Here is a 13,102-nt window from a genome sequence, read left to right on the forward strand (position 1 = left end):
TCAGTGCTTGCTCTTATTCATTTGGGTATATTTTAGATGATTTGTTTCTTGTTGTACTGCATCTATTATAGTTTTTTAAACCAAAATAAAGTTTTTATTGATTGACAAGATAGCAAAAGAGACACCTCAGAGACAGTAACGCCTGGATTGTTGAGGTTGCAAAAAAAAAACAAGAAAACAATACAATTACCTGGAGGTCATTGACTAGCACTTCTCAATAAATTGAGTATCAATAATACTACATTTGTCTTTTCTTGCCTTCATCGCTCATGCCACTTATGCTGCTTTCTTTGATTATGAGGGAAATTGGTATTCGAGCTTTGGGCTGGGTGTTGCCGATCAATTACTAATTACAATTAAGTATGAATACCTTCAGCTTGGAACTTCTTAATAAGAAACTGACACAATGCAGGCCTTTACTTTGACGTTATGTTCTTAGTTACCTACTAGAGCAGGTGAGATGCCCACCAAGATTTTAGCTGCCACTCTAATAAGCAATCTAGACAAGATTTTACCTGGTTTTGAGAATATAGATGCATATAATTTGCAAGAGTTTTTCCATAGTTTTTTAACAGGCTCTTGATAAAACTGCCCAGTAACTTCAAAAATTATCTAAAAATTATCTAAAGGATCTTTGAAGGATAATCCTTGGTTCAATGACGAATTGCAGGAGAAACGATCAACGTGCAGTTGGAGCATCAATGGCACAGAATGTACAACATCAGGGATACATTTAACCCTTTCGCTGCGGCCGCCGCAGCGCTAACAGGGCGGGGCGGCCACGCGGCGGCCGCATGCTGGTGACAGAACCGCTCCGTCACCAGCCGCGGTTGAGCTGTGCTCGTGACGGAGCGGTTCCGTCACGGCCCGCTCAATAGAACGCGCCGCGCAGGCGCGAAATCAGCGCCTGGCAGGCGCAAAATCAGCGCCTGGCAGGCGCGAAATCAGCGCCGCGCAGGCGCGTCGGCCGGGCCATGACGGAACCGCTCCGTCATCAGCACAGCCCAACCGCAACTGATGACGGAGCGGTTCCGTCATCAGCATGCAACGGGTTACGGAACTTGTCTAATCTCATAAACACATTATAAATAAAAGTATTTTTCGGAGATGATTGCCAACTCCAATCTTCTGTCTAATTGATTTATCAGAATAGTGGATATACTGCAATAACACCAGTAACAGTCAGGCACTAGGTCGATATAAGGGGATTTCTGTACCCATTTGGGCTCTTTCTTTGAAGAGAAAATCCGCTCAGGGATATTGGCTGATATTTTTTTAAAAGTCCCCAGATAAACACTGGACCGATGATTCTACCAAAAGCTATCAACAAACAGAACAATATATTTTAGAAAATGTTAATCAAATCATTTCCTCTCCCTTTTGCAAGGTATTATCCACTATGAGCGCGTATGGATCTACAAATGTCGTGGCACCATTCAAATGACGTAAAGCCTTTACACTCTTGGCTTCCAAATGTGTTTTACTCATCTTTAATAGTAGACTAAAGTCCAACATCATGGCTGCTGTGTAGAAACAAGCTTTGGTTATATTCCTCACAAAAAATAATGTAGATGCTAATATAATAGATAAAGTCCAACATCATGGCTGCTGTGTAGAAACAAGCTTTGGTTATATTCCTCACAAAAAATAATGTAGATGCTAATATAATAGATAATTAGAAACCCATTTCACTCCTATCTTTCTTTGATACAGTTATAGAAAAGTGACTATTAACACAGCTACTTGCGTATGTGGATGTAATAGGCTCTTGGATTCTCACCAGGCGGGTTTCCGGCCAGGCAGAAGTACAGACTTACTCGTAATCTCGGCCTGAGGCGACCTCAGAAGATCAATCAGATCAACGCATTTGTCCTCCTTGACCTCTCTGCTGCATTAGACAACAAAGGCCATTCTATTCTACATGCTCTGCTTCGAGAAATAAGGTTTGGCAGCTTGGATCTGCAGTGGATCCATCTTTATTAGGCAACAGAAGCTGGTTTGGGGATCTCAGACTGTTCACCGCCAACCCAAAATTACTTAAGTATTGAGTACCACGGGGTCGATATTGTGCCCTGTATTATTTATTATGTATCAAAATCCAATAGCATCAACCCTCCATAAATTGGGACTGGCTTTATATATGTTGCTGATGGCACACAACGCGTGTTCAATCTGAAGAAGGTGCAAGATTCCAACAGCTCTCCCTGCTGTAACTTAAAGAAAAGGTTCTACTACACAACCCGGTGATGTCCATTTTTATTTTTAATTAGACCTTTCTAAAACTGAAAGTTTGTTATCCACTAATTGTACGCAGGAAATTAGTATAATCTATTAGCCCCAAGACATGGAAGTTTGCCCAGCTTTAGCGAAATCAGTATCTAGTGTCCATCACAGATTCAGAGCTTTCCCATGAAACTCAAGTGACCAATGTGGCCAAATTGTTGAAAAGTCTACTCCCCTTCCTGGAGGAATATCTTCATATCCAAGTTAGCAGTTCTTGCTCATCAAGCCCACTACCAACATAGGCAGGAGTTTTTAGCAAAAGAATTGCAGTGGTATACTCCTGCTCTGGGATCTAGAGATCGACTCTATCTCCATCCATAAAATTAGGACTGCCGAAATTGGGGACATATCTTTTTCAGTCACAGCAGCCAAACTTTGAAACACCCTCCCTTTTCATTTGTGAGCAGAGTTGGACCTCGCAAGCATAAAAAAATAACTGAAGACACCACTATTTCTATGATAAGACAACAGACAGTAGTTTTCCAGTGTGGACACCTCAGCACCAAGAAGATTAAGCAAATCTTTGGGGGTTGCTTCACTATTTATTTTATTTTATTTATTTATTTATATTTATAAAGCGCATTATCATCCCGGGGTCTCTAAGCGCTTGTTCAGGTACACACCAAAATTCATAGGGCCAGTCATCGAATTACAGCACGCCCCAGGCTTCCCGGAAGAGCACAGTTTTTAGCATCTTGCGAAAAGGCAGCAGGTTGGGTTCCTTACGAAGTTCAATTGGTAGGATGTTCCAGGCTGCCGGAAAAACGTTAGAAAAGGCGCGGCCGCCTATAGTGGCCAATCTGAAGCGTGGTCGGGCCAGGAGGGTAGCCTCAGATGAACGTAACACCCTTCTAGGGGTGTATGGGTCCACGCGGGCTTTCATATAGCTTGGTGCGTTGCCATATAGGGCTTTGTTCGTGATACAGAGCCCCTTAAACATCACTCTCTGTCTGATTGGCAGCCAATGTAGTTCGCGCAAGAGAGGTGAAACATGCATTCTCCTAGGCTTTTTAAAAATCAGTCTTGCTGCGTCGTTCATGACCGTTTGCAGTCTAGTCAGTTGTTTTTGGGGGAGCCCTGCATATAGCGAGTTGCCGTAGTCCATCCTGGCTAGGATCATGGCAGAGACCGCGCGCCTCAAGGTGGAAAAAGACAAAAGCTGGGAGATTTTTCTTAGTTGTCTTAAGAGACCCACACAGATGCCCACCACCGAAGAGACTTGTTTTTCCATCGTCAGTTTGCCATCAATGTGAATGCCCAGGCTTTTAACTGCTACTGCAGGTTCTGGGGGCGCCCCCAATTCCCTTGGCCAGAACAGGTCATTCCATGGGTTGCCAGAGATGGTAATTGGCAACACCTCGGTTTTGTCTGGGTTGATTTTCAGGGAATTGGCAGACATCCAGTTAGCTGTGTATTTTAAGATGTTATGCAGTCTGGCATGCGCACACGGGCAATCCTCAATTTGGATGACGATCTGGGCATCGTCAGCGTAGTTGTCAATTTGACAGTCCATCTGGTTGAGGGCCGAGATCAGTGGCTGCAAATAAACGATAAATAAAAGAGGTGAGAGGGCGGAGCCCTGTGGCACACCACAAGTGATGGCCGCTGAGGTTGAAACCAGATCCGCCAGCTGAACTCTCTGTGATCTCCCTTGTAGGAAGGAGGAGAGCCAGACATGTGCCGTGCCCTGGATGCCAAAGTCCCTCAACCGCAACAACAATTGACTATGACACACCGTGTCAAAAGCCGCAGAGAGGTCTAACAGCACCAGGGCACCGGGAATTTTTTTATCTGCTCTACATCTTAGTTTGTCCAAGATGGACAGCATCACCAGCTCCGTGCTGTGATGCGCCCGGAAACCTGCCTGGTTCCGTTCAAGTATGTCATTGTTTTCCAGATGGCTTGAGAGGTATGCAAGAACATGCTGCTCTAACACCTTAGCTAAAAACGGCAACTGAGAAATGGGCCTGAAATTCTTCAGATTCTTAACATCCGCCCCAGGTTTCTTCAGCAGAGGGATCAGACGTGCCTCCTTGAAGGCTGATGGAACCTGTCCTGTTTGCAGCGACCTGTTGAGGAGAGTAAGAACGTCTTCCTCAATCCCTGGCAACGCTAGCTTAAACACCCCAGGGGGGCAAGGGTCTGCCTGTGAACCCGACTTTACTCCCCCCAGGAGACTAGCCAGTCTGTCCTCAGTAATCAATGGCAGAGTATCCAGGGGAAAATTTACCGACGAGATAGCTGGGGTGATCTGTAAAGGGCAGTCAAGGATTGGAGTGAGCACAATTTCTGACAGGAGATCTTCAATTTTGTTCGAGAAGAAATCCCGAAATTTATGGCAGTCCTCCTGCGTGAACTCAGGGCTCTGCTCTTTATTCTTCCTTAATTCCGTTAGGACTTTAAAGATTTCCTTCTGTGGGTCCCTGGCTTTTGCAATCCTGTCTTCATAAAATTCTGCTTTCCTGGACAGGATAGCCTGTTTGTAGAGAGCAAGCTCTTGTACATATAGGCTCTGTGCATTCAAGTTGTAGACTCTCCACCAGGCTCTATCAGATTTTCGTAGAGCACTCTTCCTGACCCTAAGGGTTTCATTAAACCATGGGGCCCCTAGCCCTTTATCCACAATTTTCACCCTCCGTGCTGGTGCAACAACATCAATTGCCTTCTTTAATTTATCTATACAAACATTACAACAATAACCATACTTTTTAGGATTGCTGACTGTAAGGGCAAAAGAAAAAGACAGGATGTAGTTGGACTATTTAGGGGTCCCTCCTTCCCTTGGTCCACATGTCTCGGTCTACTATAGGAACACAAAAAGGGTCCGAGAATTTCTTCAGGAACAGTAGATCCTTACGATGATTATCCCTACCTGGACACTAATGAGTGTGAATTAGTATGAAGGGTATGAAATGAAAGAAGATGGTGGCTAGAACGTCAAGACAATTTCTGTCTTTTTTGGGTAGATAAGCAGTTAGAAGTTGTCAACTGTGACAGGGATAAGACATACACAAAAGGTTAAAAACTATAAAGTTAAATATTTTCTTGCCAGGTATGTAAAACACTGTATTGTGTGTAATCATTCCTACGTTTGTGATATACAAAACTCCATGCAATTGTATCATGGTACACAAAAGAAAAACATTCAAGGTGTAGCACTGGTTTGACACACCATAATTGCTTCTTAATCTATAAGCCAAGGTGTATGAACCCTATGGAGGTAGCGCTTTTATGCCCCTCTGCAATCAAACACTGGTAAACAATTAGAACGATCAAGTAAGTGTATTGCAGTTTGAGGAAAAACTGTACGCCTGCCAAGCATAAAGAATGTTGTGATAAACCGGAGATGATACAAAAGCGATGTTCAGTTAGTTGTTTCTCAGTCCCAGTGCAGGTATCTACTGCTTTTGAAAGAAGGACTAACATTTTTGCAGACTGAAACAGGATGACCAAGGAAAGTAGAGATCAATTATAATCCTCATGATGAAACAAGCCACCAAGGTGTCTTGCGTCCTTTAAATAGGGATATCCTACAAGGCAACAGGTGACTTTGTTGCATATCCTGGCAACTTCAACAATCCAGGTATTAAGTTTGAGGTGCCTTATCTACTCAAACAGACAGACAGGGCCTTCCCATCGAGTGTACAAGTTCACTGTAGACTGAATACATTTACTGTAGTATGCCTGGGGGTCATATCACATGCCCATAACCATGCACAAACACAGGCTTTGGCACTAGACACCCACTCTCACACTGTAGGCATCAAGTCCTTTAAAATGTATCATTAACAGGGCAGTGAAATGTAGGAAATAGGTTCTCTAGGCTCTTTTGAACACTAAACGGAGGATTCCGGGATAAATGTGTCTTTTTACATATATCTTAGCCTATGGGGCAGAGGAGAGAGCTCTTGCTAGAAATGTAACTAAAAGATATATTTATGGGTTCTTTCATACACGCAGGAGAATCAAGATGCAGGAACCAGACTGGTAGATATAAACATGTATTTTGTCTCCACAACGTGCACAAGTAAGAAAACAAATGTTACACTATTTTAAAGAGAGAAAATGGGCTTGCTTGAAGTTTTTCATACGCTCGCAAAAGCCATGTAAGTATTAGACATGGATTCACAGTGGTTAATATGATCCATGGAAAAATGATTGTAAAATTTGTAGGTGTTAAAGTAGAACAACACTACTAATTTGACGATCACAGAATTTTACCAGGCGTTGCGTCATGTATAATCTTCGGTGTACAAAAGAGAATGCTACAACATGTTATATAAACAAACACTCCCTGGAATCCCCTCTCATCTCCATTCTTCCCAAGGCCAACCAGTAAGTAATATATATGTACACAGCAGGCATAACTTACTTAACTGTGCATAAGCTCATCAGTTTCACAAAGAGAATAAACTTACGATCACAATATCCAGGTTGAAAGTCAGAATATCAGGTAGAGTTTTGGTCAGGAGCTCAGCTTCCGTCACTCCTTTAAAGCGGTCCACCTTTCTTTTAACTTTGAAAGCATCTGTGATCTTTTCTTGTTTTCCATTTGACTTGGGGGCTTTTGGAACCTTAGGAGCCTTTGGTTCTTTAGGAGCCTTAGGGGGCTTTGGAGCTTTGGGAATTTTGGGTGCCTTGGGAGCCTTGGGTTCAGTTGATTTCCCTCTTTTTCCTTTGGCCTTTGGAGATTCTAAAAACAAAAGCAAAAATATCTAAATTGGTATAACAGCTGAATCAACAAAAGATTACACAGGCATCTAAACAACAAGTCACACAAGCCATCAAGATTCACAATGGGTTACTGTAGATTACCAGTCCCAACAATCAGGGAACTCCGTGTTATGAAATTACTCTTACTACAAGCACATCTGCTAAAGTTACCAAGGTAATATACACATAAAGGGTAGTCTGTCTTCTGCCCAGCAGATGCTATAATGCTGCTAGTGCCTACTGCCGTTTAGGAAGCTACTCAATTCCGGCAGATTTAATTCTGACAAGTCGAAGGTTCTTATCAGTGGACCGATTAGCAGCTGGCAGAGTGAGCGCTGGTCCACCGAGCTTGGCAGGTCTCTGACCCACAGCATGCACCAGCAACTTGGAAGTAATTTTTAATGAAATCCTCTCTATTGAAATCCATGCTAACAAGGTCATCTCTGAGAGTTTCCTTGTTAATAAAGTCCTTAGAAAGATTCTTCCTTTTTCTCCCCACAATTATCAGAAAACACAGAATCTGGGAACTATTTCATACTGGCTGACCATGCAAAATTACTTTTGCACATATTACTCTTGACCTTAGTAAGAGTCTGTGCATTTTTACAGTCCGTATTGTTGTGCTGGCTGCCCTTTTACCAACTGCACCATTATTAATAATAAAAAGGTTCTCCCATCTGTTACCAGGCACACTCTACCATAGCCCCATATTTGTAAGACATAGATGTGTGCGATTCTATCGTCTTTCTTCTTCTGTTCAACTTTTGCATTAACCTCCCTCCAGGAAAGCAAGCACAGCGGGCAAACCTTCATTCTGATGGCAAAGGCGTGTAACGCCTTTCTGCTGACTTTCAGAAACACGGATGACAATTTCCTCTTCACCACTCCCTCTTTTGATCTTCCTTCCACCCTAGGTTTGAGTCTTTCAGCTAAAGATGGCTTTGTTCCCAGGGAAAACGACATGAGGTGCGAGAGTGATTGAAAATTTGAAAGGAGGCATTACAAATTGCAGCTGAAGAGAAATGTTTGGGGTGTGCCTACAAGACTCAAAGCTTTGGAATAATTCTGAGTTATTCGGGGCGGGTGGGGGGATTTGGGGTCAAAAATATCTTGGAAGGGAGTGGGGCTTTAGAGCACCAGAACTGCTTGAGCCTAAGCATAATCAAGGGCATTTGGGGCTACTTCTTAGGTTGGGTGGCATTGCATAACCTGTAAGGGTGTATAATGGGACACAATCTTCACACAAAAGCTGGAAAAAACTGAATACAGTGGTTGTAGAGTGTTCACTACATTAACAAGCATTAGAAATGCAATAGGTCTCGCAGCATTAGAGTTAGTGCTTTTGGAATTGTTTATGGGTTTTTTTGTAAATCTTTAGCATGAGGTTGAGGGTGAGTGAGGGTGAGGGGTTGAGGGTGAGGGTGAGTGAGGGTGAGTGAGGGGTTGAGGGTGAGTGAGGGGTTGAGGGTGAGTGAGGGGTTGAGGGTGAGTGAGGGTGAGTGAGGGGTTGAGGGTGAGTGAGGGTGAGGGGTTGAGGGTGGGTGAGGGGTTGAGGGTGGGTGAGGGTGAGGGGTTGAGGGTGAGGGTGAGTGAGGTGTTGAGGGTGAGGGTGAGTGAGGGTGAGTGAGGGTGAGTGAGGGGTTGAGGGTGAGTGAGGGTGAGTGAGGGGTTGAGGGTGAGTGAGGGTGAGTGAGGGGTTGAGGGTGAGTGAGGGTGAGGGGTTGAGGGTGGGTGAGGGTTGAGGGTGAGTGAGGATGAGTTGAGGGTGAGTGAGGGTGAGTGAGGGTGAGTGAGGGTGAGTGAGGGTGAGTGAGGGTGAGTGAGAGTGAGGGTGAGGGTGAGTGAGGGTGAGTGAGAGTGAGGGTGAGTGAGAGTGAGGGTGAGTGAGGGTGAGGAGTTGAGGGTGAGTGAGTGAGGGTGAGGGGTTGAGGGTGAGTGAGGGTGAGGGGTTGAGGGTGAGGGGTTGAGGGTGAGGGGGTGAGAGGGTGAGGGGTTGAGGGGTTGAGGGGGTGAGGGGTTGAGGGTGAGTGAGGGTGAGGGTGGTGGCCCGATGGGAGAGAGCAGGCAGGATGGGAGAGAGTGTGGGAGAGAGGTGCGAAGGCCTTTCTAAGGCGATGAGGTCTTAGCACTGAGGGACATGGTGCTCCAAAGAACAGTCAGTAACACGTAGGGGCAGATTCCTAACATGAAGCGGAGATACAACGATTACAATCAATTTTCAATCAATCAACGATTACAGCTGTGAGTTAATGCATAGAAATTGCAATGCACAAGTGAAATGTTAGCAAGGCTTAAGAGCAGACTCCTCACAATAAGGGGAGACAGCCGTCACAATGGGGCACATGACGTGACATTTAAGGGCAGAGCCCCGACACTAAGGGAAGACAGTCAGCACTCGAAGGCAGGTGGTGTGACACTTATGGGCAGGTCCCTAACATTAAGAGGACACAGCTAGTGCCTAGAGGCAGAAGACATAAAACGCAGGAGCAGATCCCTGACATTAAGAAGGGACGATAGTTGTTGAAAGAATGCAGCTGTGAGTCAATGCATGTAAAATGCAATGCACATTTCAACAAAATAGCAACACTTGAGAACAGATCCGTAATATTAGGGGGAGGCAACCAGCACTAGAGGGTCGAGGACGTAACTCCCAGGGGCAGATCCCTAAAATCAAGGGGAGGGAGACGACAGTGACGGAGGGAAGAGAGGGGAGGGGGGAGGAGAAATGCGACACGGCGGGAAGGGGAGGGGGCGGAGCGGGTAAACAAAGACGGACGGGAGGCAACCAGCACTAGAGGGCCGAGGACGTAACTCCCAGGGGCAGATCCCTAAGATCAAGGGGAGGGAGACGACAGTGACGGAGGGAAGAGAGGGGAGGGGGGGAGGAGAAACAGATACCTTCGCTTAGGAGAGACAGATCCCTCAACGCTTAAGGATAATAGCCTGCACTACGGATCAGAAGCCGCACCCTTTGTTAATACTCACAATAAGGATGACAAAACTGCTGGGTGAGAGGTATAATGGTTTTGCCAATGCTTTATTTTTTTAACCTACCTCCGGTGGAAAAGAAGAAAAAAAATGTCAAATATTGTTAAGAAATCCAAAAAATTGAAAACGAACTCTATTTTCTATTCAATTGCAGTACAATGTGCCTGGATAAGTGGCAATGCCATCTTTATGTTGCTGCCGCTCTTCAGCCCAGCGTACAAACACCTTTGAAATGTAAAAGCATTCCTCAGTCGGCAGCCAAGTCAAGGAGAGTGCACTCAATTTGTGAACGCCACAAACACAATCATAAATAGACCCTTTTCCGTTCATATTTGGAAGCCAAGCCATTTGCTTTAAGTGCACATTAACCTGCCAACATGAAAAAAATATTTAAAAGAAAAAACGTGCAAGTCTTCAGTTTTCCTTTAAAAATGGACAAAGCCAAGCTAACTTATTCCAAACTGCAGGTTGTAATACTCAATGAACACCACATCGCAACTGAATAATTAAAGTGAGAAAAACAACAGTAAATCATAAACATTATCATCAACACAGAAAGTTCCCAAATGTCTCCTTATATCTAACAAGCCTTTCACCGTAACACGGCGGGGAGGGGGCGGAGAGGGGAGAGGTGCGACACGGCAGGCAGGCAGGCAGGCAGGCAGGGGAGGAGAGTTGGAGGAGGAGGGGGGGGGAGGAGAGTAGGGGAGGCACGCGGCCAGCTGTAATGAGGAGCAGTTGTGCGCTTTGAGCCTGCATGTTAAAACTCCTCGTTAACAGACACCACAAATGTCGAGCAAACAGCGTGTTTTGCAACCTCCGGATCAGCTTTTCTTACATCGGTGAGCTTGTCGTGCAGGCAGGGGCAGGAGCTTCCAGAAGGGGTAACATCTGGTAACAGTAGAAGACATATCGGGGTGGGGGGTGCTACCAACATGCTAGGACCTAAGCCAAGAAGCCTTCAGAACCTGAGATAGAGGTAGCATTGGAAGATGGATCCCAGTCATGCCAATGGTCCTAGCAGCTAAGTGATGAGCACAACCAGCATGTGCAGGAGGAATGGTCGGAGTGAGAATCACTGGCGTTGGAGGACTGGAGGGAGGTGAAGGCAGTCAGATCCTGTGGAGGAGGAGCAAAGGTATGGGCTGTATCTGTGGTCATGAAGCCATTGCCTCTATGCTGTTGGACTCAGGCTAAAGCGTCCTATCAGCTTTGCTTGTTCTACGGCATTAGCGGGGCACAGTTGCGCAATGGAACTTGCATTGTTCCATCATATCATTTTACAAGTTGCGTAACCATTTGTAATACAGCACCCCCTCTGATTAATAGAACAATTGAGCCGGTAATTATTGCAAACAGCTGCTGCAGCGGGGTCATTAGCCGGGAGAGGCGGGCTATTGTCTGTCTCCCGACACATGCACTCCTGCAGTCGGGCGCACTCCCGGGCTGCTCCAAGTTTAAAGCCTGCAGTCTTCCAATGTTATTTGAAAGCTGTCAAACCATGTTAAAAAAGACTGCATCGTCGAAGGCCCTAGTGGCTAGGATTCAACATGTAGCCTTGTCTTCCTCATTATAAAATGCATGTTTATAAAGTTCCACGGAGCATCCAATTCCCAATTCACTTATATCAGCAAGACTTAACTTGCTCATGAATCTAAATTCTTTTGCAACTTTAATCTACATGTTTAATTAATCATAAAATGAGGCGGTAAGTAATTTCAGCAATGTGTGCCTTGTTATCAGATGCATTTAATCACTCTTCTGTGAGCTCATTTGGAAACACCTGAAGATGTCGAGAGCAGTTCGAATTGGAACTTGTATGCCCCCACTGCATGATCACATGTGGCCCCATCGTAAAATGGACTTGGAAATTCCAATACAAGTGTGTAGTGCTGAGGATACTAACAAGAATATAAATGCATTTTTCTTATTCTCCAACACAGACTTTCTTGGATCGATGTTCTGTCAACTTCTTTTTATATAATGCAGATTTTTGTTGAACTTCTGTTGTACAGCTCAACACTTTAAAAAACAAGCCTTTCACCGTAACACGGCGGGCAGGGGAGGGGGCGGGCAGGGGAGGGGGCGGAGAGGGGAGAGGTGCGACACGGCAGGAAGACGGAGGGAAGAGAGGGGAGGGGGGAGGAGAAATGCGAGACGGCGGGAAGGGGGCAGACACGGCGGGAAGGGGGCGGAGCGGGGGAGAGGGTGTGTGTGTGTGTTAGGAGACGGACGTGCACGCGCATTTGACTTTTAAGGTCAATGCGCATGCGCATAAGCTTAATGCGCATGCGCATTGACCTTAAAACTCACGGGCACTGCAAGGAATCGCCACGATTCCTTGCAGTGCAGATAAAGTGTGGATAACTCGCAATAGTCTCGCTTTGCTCGATGCGCATGCGCATCGGCAACAGGCGAGACCTAAAAAGTAGTTTCTCTGTGTGCTTTAAAGAAGTGTACTAAGCCCACGTGACACACAGTGACTCCCTGAAAGTTGAATAGTCTGCATTAGATATCACATATATTTCAATTAATTGGTTTCTAAACATTCAGGAATATTGGAAATAAATACAGTGATATCTGTTTGATGTACTTTTCTCATTTTTGGAATAAGCCTCAGAAATATTACAAGGCCTTTTTTTTACATTAATTTCCACAGATTTTACCTCCTTCTCCACAGAAATCTAAAACTACTTTAGCAAATTTTCCTATGTTTTTCTGATTATTGAGACTGCCTCTACTTAAAAAAAAGTAAAGAGTTACAAATGAAATTTTGGTGAGGAACAGTGCCAAAGTTGGTGTGATTATCGATAAGGGCGAAAGTAGCAAAGCCCACCGTTATCGTAGAAGACGTCAGTGTAGATATTTGTGTGTAGGATATTTCTTACAAAGTTTTTTCAATTAAGGTTATTTATTGTCATGGTATTTTCAGTGCAGCCCTATCTTTACACTAGTTTCCTGTAGAAAAGGGAGGCTGCTTCCAACCCCTAATTTGGCCCATCATTCATCTGATACATTTGGTTTTAATTCCCAACCTTACTTTAGTCCTCAAAAACTGAATTCTAATGTCAGGACCGGAGGCGAGGATTATGCTGTATTTTCCTTTATTCCTACAGCC

At 44.8% G+C, this 13,102-nt stretch overlaps 1 protein-coding gene across 1 annotated transcript in view; it reads right to left on the reverse strand.

Annotated features, from left to right (window-relative positions):
• Positions 1-13,102, reverse strand: part of TDG (thymine DNA glycosylase) — a 214,487-nt gene that overhangs the window by 97,197 nt on the left and 104,188 nt on the right. Inside the window, exon 3 of the mRNA XM_086919167.1 lies at positions 6,702-6,976. Coding sequence (XP_086775293.1) covers positions 6,702-6,976 — 275 coding nt within the window. The remainder of the gene's footprint in view (positions 1-6,701; positions 6,977-13,102) is intronic.

The sequence above is a fragment of the Lissotriton vulgaris genome, chromosome 1_1 (genome assembly GCF_964263255.1).
Source record: "Lissotriton vulgaris chromosome 1_1, aLisVul1.2, whole genome shotgun sequence".
NCBI classification, from domain to species: Eukaryota; Metazoa; Chordata; class Amphibia; order Caudata; family Salamandridae; genus Lissotriton; species Lissotriton vulgaris.